Source organism: Salmo salar, chromosome ssa03 (assembly GCF_905237065.1).
Source record: "Salmo salar chromosome ssa03, Ssal_v3.1, whole genome shotgun sequence".
NCBI classification, from domain to species: Eukaryota; Metazoa; Chordata; class Actinopteri; order Salmoniformes; family Salmonidae; genus Salmo; species Salmo salar.
In genome coordinates, this window is record NC_059444.1 from 27,090,726 (window position 1) to 27,116,944 (window position 26,219).

Genomic DNA, 26,219 nt, shown 5'->3' on the forward strand with positions numbered 1-26,219 from the left:
TACATCTGTAAGGTCCCTGAGTCAAGTATTGCATTTCAAGCACAGATTCAACAAAGACCAGGGAGCTTTTTGAAAGCCTCAAAGGAGGGCAGTGATTGGTAGATGGGTAACAATAACAAATGAGACATTGAATATATCTTTAACCATGGTCAAGTTAATAATTGTGCTGTAGATGATGTATTAAACCACCCAGACACATCAAAGATGCAGTCATCCTTCTGAACTGAGCTGCAGGACAGGAGGGAAACTGCTTAGTAATGTCACCATGAGGCCATTGGGGATTTTAAAACAGCTACAGAGTTCAATGGCTGTGATGGAAGAAAACTGAGGATGGATCAACCACATTGTAGTGACTCAATAATGACCTAAATGACAGTGAAAATAAATGGGATGGAGCTAAGCACAGGCAAAATCCTAGAGGAAAACCTGCTTCAGTCTGCTTTACACCAGACACTAATACCCTGACTACACCGCTCGCGTTGCAAAATAAATGTAGAAATCTATGTTATTCAATTATTGCACCCACACTGCACGCTCGCGTCAACGAGCTTCTGCGTTGCCAAGGGCTAAAATAGAAGTCCTTTCTATTTCTAACTCAGATCGTGCTGCAAGTCCTGCCTCTCCCATCTCCTCATTGGTTTATAGAAGCAGGTACCCACGTGCCATCTCCTAATTGGTTATACCCACGTGGGTGATTGAAAGACGAACTGTGTTGCCGGATGTCGTGGTAATACTATGAAAGTTTAGATGCCAATCACCATATAAGTTCAAAGATGAAAAGCCTGGAAGGAGGAGAGATGACTAGAAACGATTCGGTTGACCGTTTTATGTGTGGATTAATTGTCGGAGTAGAGGACCTTGTGCATTTCAGGTAAAATAACAACCTAATGTTTATATTCCAGGACAAATTAGCTAGCAACAGCAAACCAATATAATTGGTTCAGAGTTTGTTTTGATATTTTATCCTGCGTGTCATGATCACATTTGGTGTAGGGGGACAAAATACATTTATGCACGATGGCGCACGATGGCGCATGCACACAGCCGGTTTGGGTTCCGTGTAAGAGATGAATTCAGGACAATAACCTAGGAAACAAAGCCAAATCTACACTGGAGTTGCTTACCAAGAAGACAGAGAATGCTCCTGAGTGGCCAAGTTACAGTTTTGACTTAAATATGCTTGAAAATCTATGGCAAGACTTGAAAATTGCTGTCTAGCCATGACCCTCAACACCTTGACAGAGCTTGACATTTTTTGAAAATAATAATGGACAATACAGGTATCTAAAGCTCATAAGAAACTTACCCAAGAAGACTCACAGCTGTAATTGCTGCCAAAGGTGTTTCTAACATGTATTTAATCAAGGTCTTCAACTTTGACATCAGAGTATTTTGTGTAGATCATTGACAAAAAATGACAATTAAAAACATTTTAATCCCACTATGTAACATAATACAATTTGAAGAAATTCAAGAGGGGTGTAGACTTTGTATAGGCACTTAACTAAATGACTACAAAAATAAATGACCACAAACATGATACATTATCGGTCAAGTAGAAACTCCATGTCTTTCATGTGCATATGGCAAATAAACAAACGGACCTGACGAGAGCATTGCAACCAACATCCAAAACTTAACGTGTGCTGGGTCATTCCACAAAAGCAGTCCTTTTGCATCCCTTCGATAGGTCAAGTAGAGATTGCGCACCAATATTGAATTTTAAGCCTGTTTATATTAAATGAATTGCCCTTTAATATAGACCACATGGATAATTCAATAAATCTGATTTTCAATATGAATAAAGTCTTGCTAAAGTGCCAAAATGTGGCATTTTGATATCCCTCCGTGCACCCTCTGACTTCTAGGAAGGTTTTAACCCACTAACCTTAAAAAACTAAAAATCTTTTCACCATCATTGTAAAACCCTAGTTATTGCTTTTACAAAGTTATTTGTGAAGATTATTTAAAGTGAAGTCATTTATTTCCTGTTCCTCATTTTAAGGTAAACATTGTGAACTGAACTGTCATTGTAATATGGTGAAACTACAGTATTCCTTTTAAAATATTTTAATATTTATTTAAAGAGAATTGAATATCTAATAGTCAAATCATAGTGAAAAAGTGAGCTGGTTCTACTCTTTTTGGCAATTTTCTATTTTCTGGTGTTTTGTTGAAAAACTGAGCGGGTCGAGCATAACACATGTTACCCATAGATAGACAGGCTAGAAATATTGTAACAAAACAGGTACTGGAAACCCCTGCCCTGTGGTCGAACACCCCAAAATACATTTTACCGTGTAGGCCGGATGGTCATCAAAGACACGGGGGGGGGGGGGGGGGCCTAGGGACAGAAGACAAAGAACAGTGAGACATAGGCTTAATCTTAGACACATGGAAGGTAGGGTGAATATGGAGTGTACGGGGTAACACAAGATGGACAGCATTGGAACTCAGGACTCTGGAGATGGGAAAACCAATGAAACAAGGGGACAGGGGGACAGTTTGTAGGACTATATCCGAAGGAGCAGGTCCACACGGCCCCGAAGGGACCTTGTGGACAGCCCTACCCTCAGCCCAATGCGGTAGCGGGGAGCTGGGGTCCGGCGACGGTTCCGCTCATCGACGACACCAGGTACGTCAACAGCGGCGGACAAACACCTGGGCCGAGGGTATGCTGACCTCCTGCTCTTGTTCACGGAAGAGTGGAGGCTGATACCCCATGGAGCACTCGAAAGGGGAGAGTCCTGTGGCAGAACTAGGAAGAGTGTTCCGGGCATACTCCACCCTGACTAATTGACAGCTCCAGGTAGTGGGTTCTCAATACCCCAATTCACAGTGGCCACAAGGCATGAGCTAGGGAGAATGGTTTCAGAGGTCGAGGGTGTGGTATACGCGGAAGAGGGCGTCAGGCTTCACATTCTTTGACCCTGGGTGGTAGGAGATGGTGAAGTTAAATCTGGTGAACAGGAGGGCCCACCGGGCCTGCCTGGAGTTGAGGCGCTTGGTTGTACGGAGATATTCCAGGTTGTTATGGTCGGTCCAGACCAGGAATGGCTGTTCTGCCCCTTCCAGCCAGTGCCTCCACTCTTCTAATGCCATCTTCACCGCCAGGAGTTCTCGGTTGCCAACATTGTAGTTCCTTTCAGCAGGATTGAGACGATGGGACAGGAAGGCACAGGGATGAAGCTTCTGGTCCTGGGCAGATCGCTGGGACAGGATGGCCCCCACTCCAACATCCGAAGCGTCCACTTCCACCACAAATTGATGCGAGGGGTCCGGATGGGTGCTGTTGGGAACCGATGCTTCAGGTCCACAAAGGCTTTGTCGACAGTTGGAGACCATTTGAACAGTACCTTGGGAGAGGTGAGTGCCAAGAGGGGGGCCGCCAGGGTGCTGTAGTCCCGAATGAAACGTCGGTAGAAGTTTGCAAAACCAAGAAACCGTTGCAACTGCACCCTGGACGTTGGTTGAGGCCAATCCACCACTGCTTTCACCTTTCCAGGATCCATCTGAACATTGCCCTCAACAATGACATATCCCAGAAAGGTGATGGTAGAGTGGTGGAACTCACACTTCTCGGCTTTCACGAACAGTTGGTTCTCCAGGAGGCGCTGAAGGACCTGTCTGACATGAAGAACATGTTTTTGTTCAGATCGGGGAAAAAACACGAGGTCGTCAATGTACACGAACGCAAACCGGTTTAGCATGTCCCGAAGCACATCATTGACCAAAGCCTGGAAAGCCTGGTGAGTCCAAATGGCATGACCTGGTACACATAATGTCCACTGGCTGTGTTGAAAGCTGTCTTCCACTCATCCCCCTCGCGTATCCGAACCAGGTGGTAGGCATTTCGAACTTGGAAAATATGGTAGCCCCCTGGAGAGGTTCAAACACCGAGGAGAGGTAGGGGGTCACGATTCTTGACAGTAATGTCATTAAGTCCCCGGTAAGTCAATGCACGGATACAGGGTCTTGTCCTTCTTCTCCACAAAGAAAAACCCTGCGCCGGCAGGAGATGCAGATGGACAGCCCCAGTGGCCAGAGACTCCTCTATGTACTCCTCCATAGCTTTGGTCTCTGGTCCAGACAGAGAATACAAATCGACCCCGAGGTGGGGTAGTACCTGGGAGAAGATCAATAGCACAATCATAAGGACGGTGCGGGGGAAGGGAAGTAGCACGTGCCTTACTGAACACTTCTAGGAGGTCATGGTATTCTGTGGGGATAGCAGAGACATCCACAGTCTTGATAACATCCTAAGGAAGACGAGTAAGGGAAGGCTGTGCTGCTTGAAGGCAGTGGGAATGGCAAAATGGGCTCCAAACCAGGATGGAGCTTGTGGTCCAATCAATCCAATCAATGTTTTTGAAGCCAGGAAAATCCCAAAACAACCGGAACATGGGGAGATGTAATAAGGAGGAACTGCCTTGTCTCACTGTGGTTACCAAAAACCCGTAATTGAACGGGCACAGTACTATGGGTGACTTCCCCTATAGAGCGGCCGTCCAGTGCCTTAACATCCATGGGCACAGAGAGAGGCTGAGTGAGAATACCAAGCTCCGAAGCTATCGGGGCATCCATAAGATTTTCATCAGCCCCAGAGTCAATGGGCACTCGGAGAGCCTTAGACTGGTCTCCCCACAGCACAAGAGAAAAAAGGGGTGTGCGGGTGATCGGAATTATGGAACTCCCAGACTGACTCACCATAGTACTGGTACCCACTAGAGACAGGGGTTTCCTAATAGGGCAGGTAGCTATAAAATGTTCTGCCCCTCCACAGTACAGACAACAGTTATTATTCATCCTCCGTGAGCGCTCCCAAACTGATAGCCTAGTTCTTCCCAACTGCATAGGCTCAGGGGTATCCAACTCACCTGTCGTAGATTCACGAGAGAGCTCGGGTGGCTTCGACTCCTCTCAAAAGAGCTGCCTTCGGAAACTTCTGGATTCCATACGAGGTGAACGCGCCATATCGGGTGCACGAGTGTGCCCGAGACCAGACCTCTCACTCTTGTGTTCCCTTAGGCGTCCATCAATTTTAATGGTTAAGGTGATAAGGCAGTTGAGGTCCACAGGCAGTTCCCGAGCAGCTAGCTCATCCTTAACCTGTTGGGGCTAGGGGGCAGTATTTGCACGGCCGGATAAAAAACGTACCCGATTTAAACTGGTTACTACTCTTGCCCAGAAATGAGAATATGCATATAATTAGTAGATTTGGATAGAAAACACTCTAAAGTTTCTAAAACTGTTTGAATGGTGTCTGTGAGTATAACAGAACTCATATGGCAGGCCAAAACCTGAGAAGATTCCATACAGGAAGTGCCCTGTCTGACAATTTGTTATCCTTCTAGGGCATCTCTATCAAAAAAACAGCATCTCTACTGTAACGTGACATTTCTAAGCCTTCCATTGGCTCTCAGAAAGCGCCAGAAAGTGGAATGACGTCTCTGCAGTCTCTGGGCGAAAAACAGCAGGAGTTTTTGTGAGTGGTCAGGCTGAGAACAGTGACACTGGAGTGCGGGTCCACGAGAGGACTCCATGTTTTTCTTTCAGTCTATGAATGAATATAACGTCGCCCGGTTGGAATATTATCGCTATTTTACGAGAAAAATCGCATAAAAATTGATTTTAAACAGCGTTTGACATGCTTCGAAGTACGGTAATGGAATATTTAGATTTTTTTTTGTCACGAAATGCGCCCGCGCGTCACCCTTCGGATAGGGACCTCAACGTACGAACAAAACGGAGCTATTTCAATATAACTATGGATTATTTTGAACCTAAACAACATTTGTTGTTGAAGTAGAAGTCCTGGGAGTGCATTCTGACGAAGAACAGCAAAGGTAATCCAATTTTTCTTATAGTAAATCTGAGTTTGGTGAGGGCCAAACTTGGTGGGTGTCAAATTAGCTAGCCGTGATGGCCGGGCTATCTACTCAGAATATTGCTAAATGTGCTTTCGCCGAAAAGCTATTTTAAAATCTGACACCGCGATTGCATAAAGGAGTTCTGTATCTATAATTCTTAAAATAATTGTTATGTATTTTGTGAACGTTAATCGTGAGTAATTAAGTAAATTCACCGGAAGTTTGCGGTGGGTATGCTAGTTCTGAACATCACATGCTAATGTAAAAAGCTGGTTTTTGATATAAATATGAACTTGAGTGAACAAAACATGCATGTATTGTATAACATAATGTCCTAGGAGTGTCATCTGATGAAGATCATCAAAGGTTAGTGCTGCATTTAGCTGTGGTTTTGTTTTTTTGTGACATATATGCATGCTTTGAAAATGGCTGTGTGATTATTTTTGGCAGGGTACTCTCCTGACATAATCTAATGTTTTGCTTTCGCTGTAAAGCCTTTTTGAAATCGGACAGTGTGGTTAGATTAACGAGAGTCTTGTCTTTAAAATGGTGTAAAATAGTCATATGTTTGAGAAATTGAAGTTCTAGCATTTATGAGGTATTTGTATTTCGCGCCACGCGATTCCACTGGCTGTTGACTAGGTCCCACCTTGCCCAGGGAGGTTAACCTCCTCAGATAATCCGTGCAGAAAAGTATTGAAAAGAGACTCCGGATTCCAGGCACTCTCGGCGGACAACGTGCAAAAGTCCACTGCATAGTCTGCCACACTACGAGAGTTTTGACGTAAGACAAGCAGTTTACTGGCCGCCTTTCTCCCAGAAACCGGAGATTCAAATACCTTTCTCACTTCTGCCATGAATTCCTCCAGATGACCACAAATGGCAAATTGTTGCTCCCAAACTGCCGTAGCCCAGGAGAGCCCCCGTCCTGAACATTAGCGTAATAATATACGCCATCTTTGATCTGTCTGAAGGAAACAGAGATGGCTGTAGCTCAAAAATAAGTAAGCACTGAGAAAGAAAACCCCGGCAGCTACCAGGATTCCCCGAATTTCGCTCCGGAGGTGGTAAGCAGGGTTCTCGAGGAGCAGGGATAGGCTGTACAATCTCACCACAGATAGGGGGAAAATTACTGGGTGATTGGAGTTTTTCAGAGGTGGCAGGCAGGCTATGAGCTAACTACCTGATTTGCTTCATAATAGCTCTTTAACCCATGGTCATGGCGTTCCGTCAAGGACCTGAGCCCTTCCAAAAGGCCCTGTACCAACTCCTCATGTCTCTAATGGTGGCTCCCTGCAGGAAGACAGCGTGGCAGAGCTGGTCCAAATCTGCTAGGTCTGTCATGGCCAGTTCGTACTATCAAGGCACAAGGCGAGACCCAAATGCAGACACAGGAGGCAGATGGTTGGAGTCTTACAATGTTTATTAATCCAAAGGGGTAGGCAAGAGAATGGTCGTGGACAGGCAAAAAGGTCAAAACCAGATCAGAGTCCAGGAGGTACTGAGTGGCAGACAGGCTCATGGTCAAGGAAGGCAGAATGGTCAGGCAGGCGGGTACAAAGTTGAGAAACAGGCAAGGTTCAAAACCGGGAGGACTAAGTAAAAGGAGAATGCAAACAGAAGGAGAACGGGAAAACTGCTGGTTGACTTGGAAACATACAAGACGAACTGGCACAGAGAGACAGGAAACACAGGGATAAATACACTGGGGAAAATGAGCAACACCTGGAGGGGGTGGAGACAATAACGAGGACAGGTGGGAAAAAAAGAAGAAAAAAAAGAATAGTACACAAGTATAAACACCATGGGACCACGCAGCCGTCATACCGCCCAGGAAGGAGATGCGTTCTGTCTCCTAGAGATGAACGTACTTTGGTGCGAAAAGTGAAAATCAATCCCAGAACAACAGCAAAGGACCTTGTGAAGATGCTGGAGGAAACAGGTACAAAAGTATCTATATCCACAGTAAAACGAGTCCTATATCGACATAACTTGAAAGGCTGCTCAGCAAGGAAGAAGCCATTGCTCCAAAACCGCCATAAAAAAAGCCAGACTACGGTTTGCAACTGCACATGGGGACAAAGATCGTACTTTTGGAGAAATGTCCTCTGGTCTGATGAAACAAAAATAGAACTGTTTTGCCATAATGACCATCGTTATGTTTGGAGGAAAAGGGGAGGCTTGCAAGCCGAAGAACACCATCCCAATGGTGAAGCATGGAGGTGGCAGCATCATGTTGTGGGGGTGCTTTGCTGCAGGAGGGACTGGTGTACTTCACAAACTAGATGGCATCATGAGGAGGGAAAATTATGTGGATATATTGAAGCAACATCTCAAGACATCAGTCAGGAAGTTAAAGCTTGGTCGCAAATGGGTCTTCCAAATGGACAATGTCCCCAAGCATACTTCCAAAGTTGTATCAAAATGGCTTAAGGACAACAAAGTCAAGGTATTGGAGTGGCCATCACAAAGCCCTGACCTCAATCCCATAGAAAATTTGTGGGCATAACTGAAAAACCGTGTGCGAGCCAGGAGGACTACAAACCTGACTCAGTTACACCAGCTCTGTCAGGAGGAATGGGCCAAAATTCACCCAACTTATTGTGGGAAGCTTGTGGAAGGCTACTCGAAACGTTTGACCCAAGTTAAACAATTTAAAGGCAATGCTACCAAATAGTAATTGACTGTATGTAAACTTCTGACCCACTGGGAATGTGATGAAAGAAATAAAAGCTGAAATAAATCATTCTCTCTGCTATTATTCTGACATTTCACATTCTTAAATAAAGTGGTGATCCTAACTGACCTAAGACAGGGAATTTTTACTAGGATTAAATGTCAGGAATTGTGAAAAACTGAGTTCAAAAGTAGTTGGCTAAGGTGTGTGTAAACTTCTGACTTCAACTGTATGAATTGAGTAATGTGAGATATGTAAACATTCTTAAAGAGGCATTATTAAAGTGACCTGTGTTCCATTTATTAAAGTGGCCAATCATATCAGGTCTGTAGATAGGCAGCCCCCTCGCTGTGCAAGTGGTGGCTGTTTAACAATCTGATGGCCTTGAGATAGAAGCTGTTTTTCCATCTCTCTGTCCAAGCTTTGATGCACCTGTACTGACCTCGCCTTTTGGATGGAAGCGGGGTGAACAGGTAGTGGCTCGGGTGGTTATTGTCCTTGATGATCTTTTTTACCTTCCTGTGACATCGGGTGTTGTAGGTGTCCTGGAGGGCAGGTAGTTTGCCCCCGGTTGTGCAGATCGCACCACCCTCTGGAGAGCTCTGCGGTTGTGGGTGGTGCAGTTGCCGTACCAGGCTCTTAAAGGGAGTGCTCCTAATCTCAGTTTGTTACCTGTATAAAAGAGACCTGTCCACAGAAGCAATCAATCAATCAGATTCCAAACTCTTCACCGTGGCCAAGACCAAAGAGCTCTCCAAGGATGTCAGGGACAAGATTGTCGGCCTACACAAGGCTGGAATGGGCTACAAGACCATCGCCAAGCAGCTTGGTGAGAAGGTGACAACAGTTGGTGCGATTATTCGCAAATGGAAGAAACATAAAAGAACTGTCAATCTCCCTCGGCCTGGGGCTCCATGCAAAATCTCACCTCGTGGAGTTGCAATGATCATGAGAACGGTGAGGAATCAGCCCAGAACTACACGGGAGGATCTTGTCAATGATCTCAAGGCAGCTGGGACCATAGTCACCAAGAAAACAATTGGTAACACACTACGCCGTGAAGGACTGAAATTCTGCAGCGCCCACAAGGTCCCCCTGCTCAAGAAAGCACATATACATGCCGTCTGAAGTTTGCCAATGAACATCTGAATGATTCAGAGGACAACTGGGTGAAAATGTTGTGGTCAGATGAGACCAAAATGGAGCTCTTTGGCATCAACTCAATTCGCCGTGTTTGGAGAAGGAGGAATGCTGCCTATGACCCCAAGAACACAATCCCCACCATCAAACATGGAGGTGGAAACATTATGCTTTCGGGGTGTTTTTCTGCTAAGGGGACAGGACAACTTCACCGCATCAAAGGGACGATGGACGGGGCCATGTACCATCAAATCTTGGGTGAGAACCTCCTTCCCTCAGCCAGGGCATTGAAAATGAGTCGTGGATGGGTATTCCAGCATGACAATGACCCAAAACACACGGCCAAGGCAACAAAGGACTGGCTCAAGAAGAAGCACATTAAGGTCCTGGAGTGGTCTAGCCAGTCTCCAGACCTTAATCCCATAGACAATCTGTGGAGGGAGCTGAAAGTTCGAGTTGCCAAACGTCAGCCTCGAAACCTTAATGACTTGGAGAAGATCTGCAAATAGAAGAGGGGGACAAAAGCCCTCCTGAGAGGTGTGCGAAGCTGGTGGCCAACTACAAGAAACGTCTGACCTCTGTGATTGCCAACAAGGGTTTTGCCACCAAGTACTAAGTCAAATTTTGCAGAGGGGTCAAATACTTATTTCCCTCATTAAAATGCAAATCAATTTATTACATTTTTGACATGCGTTTTTCTGGATTTCTTTGTTGTTATACTGTCTCTCACTGTTCAAATAAACCTACCATTAAAATTATTCACCGATAATTTCTTTGTCAGTGGGCAAACGTACAAAATCAGCAGGGGATCAATGACTTTTTTCCCTCACTGTATATGTATTTGTAATATATTTTGCGTGACATTAAATATATTGAAATGTTTTATTTCCATATTGGTAATATAAACATGAAATATAAATATTTTCTAAAACTTACTAAATAAAAACTAGCAAAGTAGATCTGAAAACTTACTGAAACTAAACTGAATTTCAAATAAAAATCTTAAAACTAATAGAAATAAAAACGAATATAAAAACTCAAAACTATAATAACCATGAAGTGGAAGTTCAGTTTCCCTAAAAATGCTTGTTAACTTTTTAACCACTCCCACACAGACCAAGGTCTCTCAAATCTCCTGTATAGCCCCAGCTTAATCTTTGCTTCAAAAAAGACCTCCTTGACAGATTTCCACCTCATAATTCAGCAGTTTCTCACCCAAAGCGTACGTATCCCCTTTGTCCCCACTGGCTCATAAGGCAGAGACAAAATCTTTCCACTTCTGAAGATCTAAAGCCTGTTTGTCTGCCTCACCCAAAACCTTTTCTGATGCCTTTCGCTCTTTCCTCTCCTGCCCAGCTGCCACGGTGGTGTCCTTTTCTTTTGATGTGGGCAACGGTCTGGTGGAGTTGAGTGTGAGGTCATCTACTCCTCTTAATGATGACCAGTGGCACAGGGTGGTGGCTGAGCGCAACGTGAAGGAGGCTGTGCTGCAGCTGGATGGGCAGTTCAAGGAGGTTCGCCCTGCACCCCCACAGGGTCACACTCGCCTGGAGCTTTACAGCCAACTCTATGTGGGTAAGACATCCTTCCTTCCTGCTTCCCACCACATAGGGTAATGATGATCAGGTTTATATGTCTATGTTTGTATGACAACTGGTGCTCAGCTCATGGTGTTTGGACCCGACTTATACAGGCCCACACAGTTTACACATTACACACAGAAACAATGTCAAAAGCTATTAGGATGTCAAGTCAACAACTAACAAGTAAAAAAAACTTGAGTTTACAATTGTTTTATCAGAAGTGTACTTGGTAACAAAATTGTTGCAAACCTTAATGTCTAATAAGACCTTTTGTCATAAACGTTATCCTTCAGGTGCATCGGGTGGCCAGAGGGGCTTCCTAGGATGTATCCGTGCCCTGAAGATGAACGGTGTGACCCTTGACCTGGAGGAGAGGGCGAAGGTCACCCCGGGGGTGAAGCCTGGCTGCTCTGGCCACTGCACCAGCTATGGGCAGCACTGCAGAAACGGTGGCCAGTGCTTGGAGAAATACAACGGTTACTCATGCGACTGCACATTGACGGCGTATGACGGGCCCTTCTGCACTGAAGGTAAAATATAGTCACAGCCATGTGAGAGAATGGTAACTCTAAATGTGTCCATTTTATTTCAACTTCACAGTGTTACAACTCTAACTTTACCCTTTGCTTTTGGGAGGCTAACATCGATTCGCTTGTCAATTTCTCAAACGTCTGCTGATGTTTTGTATTGCTGCCTTGTGTCTCCTGTGTGTATCAGACGTGGGTGGCTACTTCGAGAGTGGAACACTAGTTCGTTACGACTTCCTTCCCGAGGGGGGCCTTCCAGCCATCAGGGATGTGAAGAGCCTGTCTCCCCTGCTGCCCACAGAGGGCAACCTGACCCAGGAGGAGCTGGTGTTCAGCTTCAGCACTTCCAATGCCCCCAGCATTCTTGTGTACATCAGCTCCAGGACCCAGGACTACCTGGCTGTGGTGCTCAGACACAATGGTGAGAGGGCAACTGCTCAAAGGGTTTAAAATGCTTGAGAGAATGTGAGAGCAATCCTGGCCATCCGTTTAAAGGGTTTGAAAGGCTTGGACGGTGAAGTTAATGGTTTAGCCAGCAAAGAACCGCAGAATGTACAGGAAATTAGCTCAATAGCTAATTAAATGGTGCAACACACAGGTTGGGCATGGTCCGAGGCAGATGCATGAATAACTGAAACAGCAGAAAGAGAGAGTGATGGTCAATTTAGTATTTTAGCAATGTAAAGCTTAATTTAAAATACAATTGCCACTTGAGTTTGATACTCTAACCATGTTTCAAAGCCTGTGAGATAATGGGTGGACAACCATATGAATATGATTAAGACACATTGGGACTGACTGGCCATTCCGTCTCCCTCTGTCAGGAACACTTCAGATCCGCTACAGCCTGGGAGGCCTGAGGGAGCCGTTCACCATCGACCTGGACCAGCGCAACATGGCCAACGGGCAGCCCCACCACATCAACATCTCCAGGCAGGAGAGGAACATACGGCTGCAGGTGATAATAATGAGGACGTTGCTTTATCTATCTATGGAGCACTTTTCAGCTGCAGTTCCAGGATGACCCTAGTGTTCCACTACCACAAAGGGTGATCTATCACTCAGTGGGATTTGCCTAAGTCATGAAATGTATTTTCCCTCTCAGACTACTTTAGGCTGCAGGTAAAAATCTTAACAATGATGTAGTTTATCTAAAAAACATTTTCATTTTCATCATTAAATCCAACAGTCCTCTCAGACTAAATTAGATTTTTTTTAAATGTGAATCACATTTTTATTTGGCGTACCCCCGATAGCATTGCGCGTACCCCTGGGGGTGCTAAGGGTCCTACACGGATCCCAAAAGGGTTCTACTTGGAACCAAAGGGGGTTATTCAAAGTCCCCTTTTAGGTTCTAGATAGCAAGTTTTCTTCTAAGAGTGTAGTGCTTTTTTCTCCCCTACTTTACATTTGCACTTTTGGAGGTTTTCCTATATAATTTATTCCATCCGAGCCAAATTTCCTCATCTGCTGGCATGCACCTCTCCTACAGTGCATTCGGAAAGTATTCAGACCCCTTGACTTTTTCCACATTTTGTTACGTTACAGCCTTGATACAGTTTGATAGCTACATAGACTATAGATATAGCACTTTTCATAAAGCAGTTCAAAGGTAGAACACTAGTGCTCTGCTATCAGGAAGGGAGGACACCCTTCTCAGTGAGAGGGATTTGCTGATGCCATTAAATCCACAATACATACTTGTTCTGTGTCCTCTCAGACTGCATTAGGCTCTTTGCAACACACCAGACCCACCTTTCCTGTGGAAGTGGTTTATAATGCATTATGCTTTTTAGCACAGTTTATTTCTGTTTGTTTATCAGATTTCACTAATGCATGATACACTGGCATCAGTTAGGATTTCCAGGCATATGCTGTTTAAAATCCACCACTAGGTGGTAGTAATTAACAAAAATAAAACTGCCGGCTGTTGGCTTTCTAACTGACTAATACATCATGATTGATGACCATATCGTGATGTTCTTTTCCAGTTGGACCATTACCCCCCAGTCAGCTACGCTCTGCCTGCTGGCTCTGACACCAAGTTCAACCTGGTTAAAACTATATTCCTGGGGAAAGTCTTTGGTAAGTGCAGATATAATCCATGTATTCCTACTGGAGTGTAAATATAAGGAATGCTGTGTATCATGCGTGGAATCAATGTATTATTTACACAGAAGTCAGAGTTACTTGCATTGATCTCTTTGAATTTGGCCCTGAGTGATTAAATCTGGACTTTGGTTCTGTGTGTTTCTGAAAAAACACAAAACCAGATTTTTTGTTGCCCATCCATGACTGAGTGATTGATCTTGTTTAGTCCTGGTTTAGTCCAGGTGTATTAATATATGGAAAGAGGGCATCAATATATCTGGTAATGGTGATGTTGCCTTGACAGAAAAATCTTGCTTTGTTGATACAAAGACATGTACATCCATCTGAGTGCCCATATTGAGCAATGTTACAATAGGCCTTGTCTAGGCCTTTCCTTTGGCTTTGTCTGACTGACAGTGGCGACTCATCATTCAGGGCAAGTGGGGCAGTGCCTGTTTTGCATGTTATTTTGGCATAAATACGTGTCACATATCAGTTTGAAAACAATGTTACAATTTTTTTTTTTTAAAGCTGCATAAGAACATGGTCTCTTTTTTGCTATCTTGATTAAGGCAGCTCCAAAATGCAGGTGTTTCAGCCTAGATCAGTGCTTTCTGTTGTTGTGGGGCAGCCAGCGGAAATTATAGAGCGTTGGGGTTGGTAATCTTCTCTAGTTCTGCCGTGATTGGCTCAGTGTTCTGTCATTCATGGGGACACTACGTCACCGCAAAATCTACAGGGAGAGCTATAAAGTTCAAGCCCCCTTGGGTGCTGCCATAGATTTACATTAGAAGTGCCCATTCAAGAAGGCTCAAGGTTATTGGCCACAGATAAAATGACGTCAAATCACGTTATATCTACCGTAGCTTTGATTGGACTGATCATGTCAACAACATACTTTCAAAATCCTAGCTAGCAAGCCAGACAAACAGTCATCTTCATGAATTATGTCGACAATCTACTGGCAAACAATTTTCAATCTTTTTCATATGAAGAGAAATTATAGATAAAACGTATCGGTGATCATTGGCCATTGGACATAAACATTACACAACAAGTTGGAGATCGCAAATTCAACAATGAGTGGTTCGGAAGGAATCAGTGGCTAACTGCAAGCGCTGCAAAGCAATCACTATTTTTCTTCCCCTGCCTGCTATTCGGTGGAGTGGGTGTGTGGACCAAGTCTGGGTTTAAGGGTCTCTTTTCCAAGCTTAAAAGGATAAACATTCACACGTAACACCATGGGAATTCATTGGCCATGCTGACAATCCAGCACGACTTCTGCCGCATTCAAAACAACTGGAAACTCCGGACTGTGAAATCTTGGAACTTGGAATAAAACGAGCTCCGACTGGGAAAATACGCTTTGAACGGTCATCCAACTCGGAATTCCAAGTCGGGAAATTAGGTCTCTTTTGAGAGCTCCGACCTGAAAATTACTGACGTCATGATTCAACCTTGTTTTTTTTCAGAGTTCCCAGTTGTCTTGAAAGCACCATAAATCCAGAGAAGTTTCATGACACAATTTGCCCACAAGGACTCCTGTTGAAGTGAGCACAGCACAACAACGGAGAGGCCAAAAATGTCTTGTATGCTGCTGCATAAATTATGTAATATGCCAAGGAGATATGTAGCTAAGAAAGTAATACTAACTGTATTTTGTGTAGTAAGCTGTTAGTAACCTCACCCTAATAATTTGGTCCCTTTCCCCATAATACCTTAGCCAACTGTTCTGACTTGGTGGTACACATGTAGCCTATGTCCTGTTTTAGAGAAATGTCATCATCAAATATTGTAAGAGCTTTCATTGTTTGCTTACATGTCCCCTTTATTTATCCTACGGTTCTGACTTGGTGTACAGGGAGAATACTGTAAGAACGTCTCATGTTCTGAATTATGTCGTTGTACATTTCAAAAGTGCTGTATAGTCATATTGACTACATCCGTCTTAGCTCGCTCATTAATATCTTAATCGAAATTACGGATTTCCTCTTATCCGCTCATCGTTCCCTAATGCCATAGTTTGTACATCTCAATTGTCAGTAGAAACCACATGTGTTTAAGCAAGTCAGCCATATAAAAAGGCAGAAAATGAGGCTCAATTAACTGTTCCGCTGCCAAATAAGGCTCCACTGATAGCCAGGTATAGGGACTGCTTTATGTAGGCCCTAACAGTTTGTGGGCACCATTTGTCATTGTTATAGTGCAATTAATGTATTGTTTAGCGTTGTGTAGTGGCTTTGCTGTCATGCATCTAAAAAAAAATGGAGTGTGCCCCACCAAGATTTATAGGCTAAAATCGCCACTGTTGACTGATATAGTACACCTACTATAGTACACCCACACCACTCAGATAAACGCAGGGTAAAACATTGTGGATCATAGGGCCATCAGGAACCACACCACTGCAGCACACAGTATAGAGGAAGGTAGAATAGAAAACAGAATAAAGTGATGTGCGCATGGCATGGCGTGTTTGATTTCCGTTAAGGGAGGGAGCAGCACCGTGTTAGCAGGAGTCAGACACCAGTACACTGATCCTGTTCTGAGAACAGTAGAATGCCCCATTGTGCCTGGCTGGTAAAGCCTTACAACTTCCCAGAGTGCTTTGCTGCTGCACTCGATTAATAAATTAACAACAATCTCTGACATCATCCTCAGGGAGGGAGGGAGCACAAAGGCCCGGTACTGATCCCCATCCTGTAATCCTTTACGCACATCCAGGTTTTCTCCGAGCCTCGTTCCGTCTGTGAATGTATTAGCTCACTGATCCATGACATCATCAAGTTTTCCCTGCCTTGTCTGGCTGTAAGGAAGAGAAGAGAAGGAAGGGAAAGGAGCTGGGCTGAATCACTTAGGGTGCATTCACATTCAGAGCTCGCTGGCTAACCAAGGCTTCAGGCACATAGACACCCTGGCAGATACACAGACAGGCTGACAGACAGACAGACAGGTATAAACACAGGAAGACAGACAGAGAGATTGATAGACATATTGGCAAGAAGATAAACAGACTATTAGCAGGCAGAAAGGCAGCAGGGCAGATACAGAGTTAAATGTTCCTGGCAGACAGATGAACATACAGGCAGACAGACAAGCATGTCTCATAGACAGGCATACAGCAGGCAGTGGTAGCACTGTATAAGACAAGGACTTTTGCTCTGGATAAAGGGGCTGCGCCGTGGGGGCAGACTCAGAGTTAGCGCCACTTCATTCAGGGAGGACAACAGGGCAACCAGGTAATACTCTTCTGTATTTGACAAACTTGAGGTGGCATAGTGTTTTCAATAACAACCAACCTGTAACTACACTGTAAATATGTAGGTGTTGGGGACACTTATGGTAAACCTTGACCTTGTGTTGTTGTTGCAACTCTTTGTTTCAGATATATTTATATTTTTTGTCATTTCCTTTTCATGCAAGGCAGGCCTATGTTGTTTTTAACAGACATGGTCACTGTAGCTCTCTGACTGACCTAAGATGGTGAATTATTTTTCTGTAGATATTGCAATGTGTTTTCTGAAAGGTTAAAGATAATGCATGGCTAATGTTCCAAACAGGATGTGTTTGTCTTTTCAACTTGGGGGCATATGAAACATCCTTCTTACATGAAAGCGTGAAATTACTCTTCTTTATCTGCCTTGGAGAATAACATATTGCAAAAGAATTGGATACTCTGTTTTCCCTGGAGTATAACATATCTGCAGTAGGAGTCTCTACAGTAGTTGCCTGTCTGGGGGAAGCTAGGGACAGGGAATACAGTATCACCAACCAGAGACTAGGTTCAAGTGAACATAAATCAAACTGGGGAGGCTTACGGTGTTGTGCTGAGTAGTAGTGCATCGTGGTGGTAGACCAGTATTAAGTGGTCAGGCAGCATCAGTCAGCAGCTCCAAGAAGAACTCCTATCTAATCTAGAAGTACTGTGATGGTTTTTCTTTTTTCTTTGTTTTAATCAGAAACTGGCCAGATTGACCCAGTCCTCATAGAGAAGTACAACACCCCAGGGTTCGTTGGCTGTCTGTCCAGAGTTCAGTTCAACAACATTGCCCCTCTGAAGGCAGCACTGAGGTCTGGCATCGTCGCCCCAGTGACCACCCAGGGCATTCTAGTGGAGTCCAACTGCGGGGCATCTCCTCTCACCATCTCACCCATGGCTGCTGTCAATGACCCCTGGCACCTGGACTCAGGTACAGTAAATCACTGTGTTTCTATCTATCCCCTTTATTTGTCCCACCAATGGAACCATTTATTCATATCATAGGATTTTATTCTATTCTATTGAATTGTTGTGTTTATTCACGTCTCGATACCACCATCTTGAATACTGCATTTTAAAAGTAGTCCTTTACAGTAGATATATTGTCAGTGGTCAACTAGCAGCACCAGCAGTCCACTCAGTCCTCCAAAGAGATTTGACATTTAATTAAAACTTCAAGGCATGATATTTAATAGTGGTATTTTTCTTCTTCAGCTATTGAACCATTTAAACCCATGTGCTGTGCTGTTTAGCTCCTGTGGATAGGTCTACAGGATGGTTATCACTGGGTCAGAGTATTGATCCTGGGTGTGTTCTCTGGACACAAAGGAATGAGCTTTCCAGATACATGAGATCTATTGCTGCCCAGCCACTCACCCTCTCTTCTCTTAATCTCTCCATTACTGGGAACACAATATCTATCTCCTGCCTGCTCTGGGAATGGTCTGCTCTGTATGAAATGTTATCCCTCAGGGACTCTAAGTGACTATTTGTATGTTTAACCTACGGAGGCATATGAGGTTTCAATAAATCAGATGAATCGTTTTAGTGGTACTGCTTTAGTAAGGATTAATATAAACAATTTCAATTGTCCCACAGCTAGGCCTAATGGGACTAGTTATAGATTGTTACACTATTGATATTCTGACTTTTACTAAGAGAGCTTTGGATGAAGAACATGAGAATAAGAGGAAGAATCTTTGTATCATTTGATCTGAGCCTTGCATAGTGCTCCAAAGGCAACAGATCAGCTCCCTGTAAGAGGCATCTGTGATCCCTGCTCCACTGTGTGTGCATGCGTGTGCATGCGTGTGTGCATGTGTGCGTGTGTGCGTGTGTGCGTGTGTGCGTGTGTGTGTGTGTGTGTGTGTGTGTGTGTGTGTGTGTGTGTGTGTGTGTGTGTGTGTGTGTGTGTGTGTGTGTGTGTGTGTGTGTATTTTTTTGGGGCGGTGATATGTGATGAGAGATTTGCACATATTCTGCAGAATCCACTCAAATGGACTAGAGTGCCCACAGAGATGCCAGATGAAAAGAGCAGATTGCCCCTCTCGACTCAGCCCACGCCTACTTCCCCCCATGACTCACACACTGTGCATATACCGCATGCTATATTTATCGCCTGTCCTGGTTTTTTTAATAATCAGATGCCAAAGTGTGCCAGTTTACAATTGACATGTTCTGTCTCTGTAAAAAATGTGTCATAGCATTTCATTTTTTTTTTAGCATTGTTTGGTTATTTTGTGGTTGATCTGTTTTTGTTTCCTTCTTCAGCTGGTGCTGTATTCCCATTCAACGAGGAAAGAGTTAGCCAGGATGGAGTTGATCGGAACGCTGCAATTATCGGAGGTGAATAGGGGCAATAATCAACTCACCTACTATACAGGGTTGTTGAGGTTTTTAAAGGTCAAATTAAATGAAATGACATTTTATTTGTCACATGCGCCGAATACCGTGAAATGCTTATCACAGTAGGTGCAAACAGTACAGTGAAATGCTTACTTGCAAGTTCTTCCTCAACAATGCAGTATTCAATATATAAAAAAGGAAAATAAATAGAAAAGGGTCAAATCCAGTAATCGATTTTTCAAAAGAACACATTGTCATGTACCTCATAATGTCCTTTATACTTGTAGGTATCATTGCTGTGGTCATCTTCACCATCCTCTGCACCCTGGTGTTCCTTATTCGCCATATGTTCCGTCACAAGGGCTCCTACCACACCAATGAGGCCAAAGGGGCGGAGTCTGCGGACTGTGCCGATGCAGCCATCATTGTCAATGACCCAGCCTTCACAGAAACCATTGATGAGAGCAAGAAGGAATGGTTCATTTAATCAGACATTCACATTTTGGTACTGGTCAGTGGTGTGCCCATTGCTCTTCACACTTCGCTGTGTGAGGACAAGGCTTTCTTTGATGATGAGGATGAGGATGATGAATGAATAATGTGTAAATGGGGCATAGGAAGATTTCCCCATGGACTAGATGTGTGCATTGGCTGGCTTGTCTATAATGTATTTACATTGAGTGAGGAGTTGGAGGAGTTTTGGCAACATGATATCAGTCATTCACATAGAGCCATTATTACAACTACAGCATCACCTGGACTGAGAATTTAAAAAAAAAACGATATCACTTTTTATATTTATTTTTTGCATTACAGTTGATGATATGTCTTAATGTTTTGAGCTTTGATTGTAGAGATGTTTATGCCTGCATTTAATGGGTCAAGCACATACTGTACACTTCTAGTTCCTTTGCTGCCAAATGAGTTCCAAGTGAGTTGCATAGAGACAAAATGCTCTGGAAAATAATATCCCTGCACAGATTTAAAAAACACATTAAGGTTTATGTCACTGACATTTGATTGTATTGCATTGTAATGTATTGGTTTGATTGCACTGCAGTCCTTATTATGTGTAGAATACAATGGCATGCTACACGGCTATGGCATCCCTTCATTGCACCATTCCACACAGTAGCACTGGTGTTTCCACACAAATGTGTCTTTTATCTTGCAGATAATTTTTTGGGGTGCCAAATTATTCAGCATGCTTTATCTGTTTCCCCAGTCTTGCTACATAAGATGATGGCTCTTGGAAAAATTGGTTTCTGGCATGATATGACAGGTTCACATTTGGCGACATTGTGACTTTTGAGAGGGAATTGCTATGATATTGTCATGAAAAGGTTTATTGTACAAAAAGCATCATATTACTTATAGTAATGACAATATCCAATGTGCCTTCAAGATTCAGCCACTCTGCTTTCAGTTTTGGACTATTTCATTCTGGGCACACTGACTGTACCCTGAATATTGAACATAATAAATACTGAATGGCCAATAGGGATGTATTTATGATGGTGGCTATATGCTAAAAGGAAAGAACATGGCTTAACTTCAGCTATCTCCATGTGCAGTGATACACTATACACACGCTTAACTAATGCCTGAACTTCTATGCCTTTGTTGGTATCAATGTGTATAGTTCTATAGCACAGGAGGCTGCTGAGGGGAGAACGGCTCATGATAATGGCCAAAAACGGAGTGAATGGAATGCCACCAAACACATGGACACCATGTGTTTGATGTATTTGATACAATTCCAATTATTCCGCTCGAGCCATTACCAGGAGCCTGTCCTCCCCAATTAAGGTGCCACCAACCTCCTATGTTCAATAGTACAGTGTGTGTGTGTATGTTTTATGTCTAATCATTTTATTTCCTTATTCATAAGATAACCATTTTTCACTCAGTAAGTCAGAATAACCCACAATATTAAATGTTTTTCTGTTACAAGTGCCAACAAGACTGTCAGCCTTTCCCCGTGTTAAGATTCTAATATTCACATCATGTGGTTTGGGAATTGCTGTGATGAATCCAGAGTAGAATTACACAAACAACACAGTGTGTGTTGAAGAGAAGAACTGGAGGATTAGGGGAGCTAAGGGGAATGTAGACAGCATGAGAGACTGTAGTGAAAACCTCTCAAATGAACATAAAATGATTAGCTGTTACTGTTGAAGGCTGTAATAGCATTCTGCAAACAGAATGTATCCTTACATATAATGTCAGTGTCCCACATGCCCACAGCAATCTGAATCGGATGATAAAAATCCCTTAAATTTCACCACAGAACACATAAGCAAAGCTGATATTATTAGGTCATTTCTTCACTTTTTTTGTTGCTATTTTATCATGTAGGCTATTGTTTTGAATCAACATGTAAATCTCTGTCTACATCTCACAATGGTACATTTTGGTTTATTGTTATAAAGGGGAGCAAAACATTGGTTGTTCGTCACTGTATGTGCTAATAATCAAGTTGCAACTGAAACACAATATACCTTAATATTCTATAAACCAAAATGATCAGAGGACATCCATTTACTGTAGAGCAACACTTTATGACAAAGCATGATCTTACATTTCATTAGAATATCTAACACGTCACAGTTCACATAATGTAATATATAATATTATAGCATAGGATATAATAAAGCATAATATAGCATACTGATATTATGGAGATTTTTTTGTTGTTGGTTTACCACTTTTGTCAAATGAATGATTGGCATCGGATTTCAAATTCCATTGCTTGATTATTGTTTTTCCTTTCATTAGCAGCATGACAATTAAACTAAAAACAGTACCACGTTGCAGTACAATTTATTTTACATTAATTCTTTGGAAATATTTTGTACATTTCTTATCTGAGGGATGACGTGCAAAAGCCTTTTTATAATATATTTACATTTATTTCATTGCAATTATAATTAAATGGCAGTTTTCTTTTTGATATTCTGTGTGAAAAACATACATTGTTGAAATTGTCTTTTACAGTGGCTTGAGATCATGTTCCCCAAAATGAAAGATTTTACAACTTCATTTTGTGTTATTTTAGTTCAGTATTGTATGTCAGGCCTGAGATTGCATATGTAATGTGATTTTGTCATAATATTAAACATTAAACAAGCCTTGCCATACAGAGTGTAGTTGGTTTTTCATCAGATGCCTCCCTATCAGAACGTGCGCCCTCTCCCGACACCTACAGTGCATTCGGAAATTATTCAGACCCCTTCACTTTTTCCACATTTTGTTGTGTTACAGCCTTATTCTAAAATGGATTAAATAAATGTTTTCCTCGTCAATCTACACACAATACACCATAATGACAAAGCGAAAACAGGTTTTTAGAAATGTTTGCAAATGTATTAAAAATATAAAACAGAAATACCTGATTTACATAAGTATTCAGACCATTTGCTATGAGACTTGAAATTGAGCTCAGGTGCATCCTGTTTCCATTGATCATCCTTGAGGTGTTTCTACAACTTGATTGGAGTCCACCTGTGGTAAATTCAATTGATTGGACATGATTTGGAAATGCACACACCTGTCTATATAAGGTCCCACTGTTGACAGTACATGTCAGAGCAAAGCCATGAGGTCGAAGGAATTGTCTGTAGAGCTCCGAGACAGGATTGTGTCGAGGCAAAGATCTGGGGAAGGGTACCAAAACATTTCTGCAGCATTGAAGGTTGTCACAGGCCGGCTCATAGCCTGTGGCAAAAATGAGGGGACATGAACAACAGGTATAGGCCAATCAAAAGGTTCTTTATTGTAAACCAAAAACTATTAACTTTAAACAAAGAAAAAGGAATGAGGTGTGGAAATGTCATAATGTAGGGTGTATGTAAAGTGCATGGATGCATGAATCTGTGTGTGTGAACATGACTGAGTGGAAACTAAGTAAACCTACAAAGGAACAAAAACAGGATCATAACTGGAGGAGCAGGGAGAGAGAGAGAAGAGTGGTTAGTGAAGCAGTTTACATACCCTGAGCCCAGGTGGCTCCAATCACGCCAGCTCCAATCACTAACGACCCTCCTCTGCCTGCAGGAGGAACCGCCCCTGCACTGCAGAGGATGGGCCGTGCCAAGGTCCCCAAGAACACAGTGGCCTCCATCATTCTTAAATGGAAGAAGTTTGGGAACACCAAGACTCTTCCTAGAGCTGGCCGTCTGGCCAAACTGAGCAATCGGATGAGAAGCGCCTTGGTCAGGGAGGTGACCAACACCCCGATGGTCACTGACAGAGCTCCAGAGTTCCTCTGTGGAGATGGAAGATGCGTCCAGAAGGACAACCATCTCTGCAGCACTCCACCAATCAGGCCTTTATGGTAGAGGGGTCAGACGGAAGCCACTCCTCAGTAAAAGGCACTCGAAAGCCTGCTTGGAGTTTGCCAAAAGGCACCTAAAGGACTCTCAGACCATGAGAAACAAGATTCTCTGGTCTGATGAAACCAAGACTGAACTCTTGTCCTGAATGCCAAGCGTCACATCTGGAGAAATCCAGGGACCACTCATCACCTGGCCAATACCATCCCTACGGTGAAGCATGGTGGTGGTAGCATCATGCTGTGGGGATGTTTTTCAGTGGCAGGGACTGGGAGACTAGTCAGGATCGAGGGAAAGATGAACGGAGCAAAGTAAAGAGAGATCCTTCGTGAAAACCTGTTTCAGAGTGACCAAGACCTCAGACTGGGGCGAAAGTTCACCTTTCAACAGGACAACACGAGTGGCTTCGGGACAAGTCTCTGAATGTCCTTGAGTGGTCCAGCCAGAGCCCGGACTTGAAGACCTGAAAATAGCTGTGCAGTGTCGCTCCCCATCAAACCTGACAGAGCTTGAGAGGATATGCAGAGAAGAATGGGAGAAACTCCCCAAATACAGGTGTGCCAGGCTTGTAGCGTCATACCCAGGAAGACTCAAGACTGTAATCACTGCCAAAGGTGCTTCAGCAAAGTGCTGAGGAAAGGGTCTGAGTACATTTGTAAATGTGATATTGAAGTTTTACATTTTTTTATACATTTGCAGAAATATCTAAAAACCTGTTTGGCTTTGTCGTTATGAGGTATTGTGTGTAGATTTATGAGGAAAAACTATTTAATCCATTTTAGAATAAGGCTGTAACGTAACAACATTTGGAAAAGGTGAAGGGGTCTGAATACTTTCCGAATGCACTATATAGCAAAGATTTGTATAACTAACCCAAGATAGACCACAGCATGTCGTTTCCAATGGGATAAACAAATCACATTGGGCAGAACAAGCAAGGAGGTGGTCAGAGCCAAACATGAGCTAGCTTGTCTTGGCATATTTCTATTGGGGAACGCCTACTCTGAAGTGCGAGTGTGCAATAACTCAATTCGCACTTGCACTCCTAAACTACGCACTTTTTGGAAACTTTGGCAAAGGATAAAGTCTACAAAACTTAGTCCACTCTGTTTGTAACATATTCTAGTTTTGTGAACAGAAAACTGTATTGAGATCAAATGTTTCATGGATGAGAAAATGTGCAGTGTTGGCCAAAATTGAGAGGCAACTATAACTCTGTTAAAGACGAAGATATAACGCACCGAGCACCTGGACGACCCGTTGAAAGAGGAATGGAACCGCTCAGCTTTGAGTGACGGTAAGGGAGCCCTCGAGTGGATGTTGAGCGAGACATCTATGGGAGAGAGGGGTGTGTACTTTTGTGGATGCAAGGATGTCTCCGTCTGGGAAAGTCACTGCACAGATAGAACAAGGAGCAGAAGTGTAACCAGCTAGACGCATTCCGTAGTAATTAGCATTTTGCCTGTACATTTCATAATATATATGTTTTTTCTAGAAGGCTTATATGTTGTTTTGGATGGTTGTTTATGACATTCGTTAAGATTAAACTCGGCTATTATTGTTGGAAACAATTATTTTGTGCTAGCTAGCATGCTAGCTAACCATAATAATGGGTTTGGTTAGCTAGCCAATTTAGCTAGCTAGTGTTGTCAACCAGATCAGCATCTGAATTTGAATTATTTTGAGTGTAATGCGTTGATTGGTGACAATGGTATGATCATATATTGAGCATTATATGAGCATTATAACATGAATACAACCCCAAATAAATGTGGAATGGCATGTATATTTAGACTTCGGCTGGGCTTGCTAATTGCAAACTTTAGCCAGTGGAGCACTGCGTGCTGGGAGTCGCAGTGCAGTCTGGGATTCGTAGTTGTAACAGCTGTCTTCAGGAATGGACCAAGGCGCAGCGGGAATGTGGATACTCATAGTTTTTTAATAAACACAAGTAAAGCATCCACAGGGAAAAACAATAAACTCTACTCACAAAGACAGGAACAGTTTTGCAGGCACACAACACGCAGTGCAAAAACAACTACCCACAACCCCAAAGAAAAACACACACTACTATATAGGACTCCCAATCAAAGGCAACTCAACACACCTGCCTTCAATTGGGAGTCCAATCACCAACACAACACTTAACACACAAAAACCCTGCCACATCCTGACCAAAACGAACACAATTACGCCCTCTGCTGGTCAGGACGTGACAGTACCCCCCCCCCTCAAGGTGCAGACCCCGGAATGCACCTAAAAAAAAACACTAAAAAAATCCCCAATACCCCAACAAAACCAATAAACAATAACCCCTAAACAATAAGGGAGGGAAGGGAGGGTGGCTGCCGTCAACGACGGCACTGTCGTTGATGGCAACCCACCTATCCTG

At 43.2% G+C, this 26,219-nt stretch overlaps 1 protein-coding gene across 1 annotated transcript in view; it reads left to right on the plus strand.

Moving 5' to 3' along the window:
* LOC106599303 (contactin-associated protein-like 2) overlaps positions 1-22,633 on the plus strand; it is a 61,396-nt gene extending 38,763 nt beyond the window's left edge. Inside the window, exons 18-25 of the mRNA XM_014190466.2 lie at positions 11,044-11,262; positions 11,564-11,800; positions 11,988-12,218; positions 12,622-12,755; positions 13,789-13,882; positions 17,848-18,078; positions 19,419-19,493; positions 19,781-22,633. Coding sequence (XP_014045941.1) covers positions 11,044-11,262; positions 11,564-11,800; positions 11,988-12,218; positions 12,622-12,755; positions 13,789-13,882; positions 17,848-18,078; positions 19,419-19,493; positions 19,781-19,980 — 1,421 coding nt within the window. The 3' untranslated portion in view covers positions 19,981-22,633. The remainder of the gene's footprint in view (positions 1-11,043; positions 11,263-11,563; positions 11,801-11,987; positions 12,219-12,621; positions 12,756-13,788; positions 13,883-17,847; positions 18,079-19,418; positions 19,494-19,780) is intronic.
* The last annotated feature ends 3,586 nt before the right edge of the window (positions 22,634-26,219 follow it).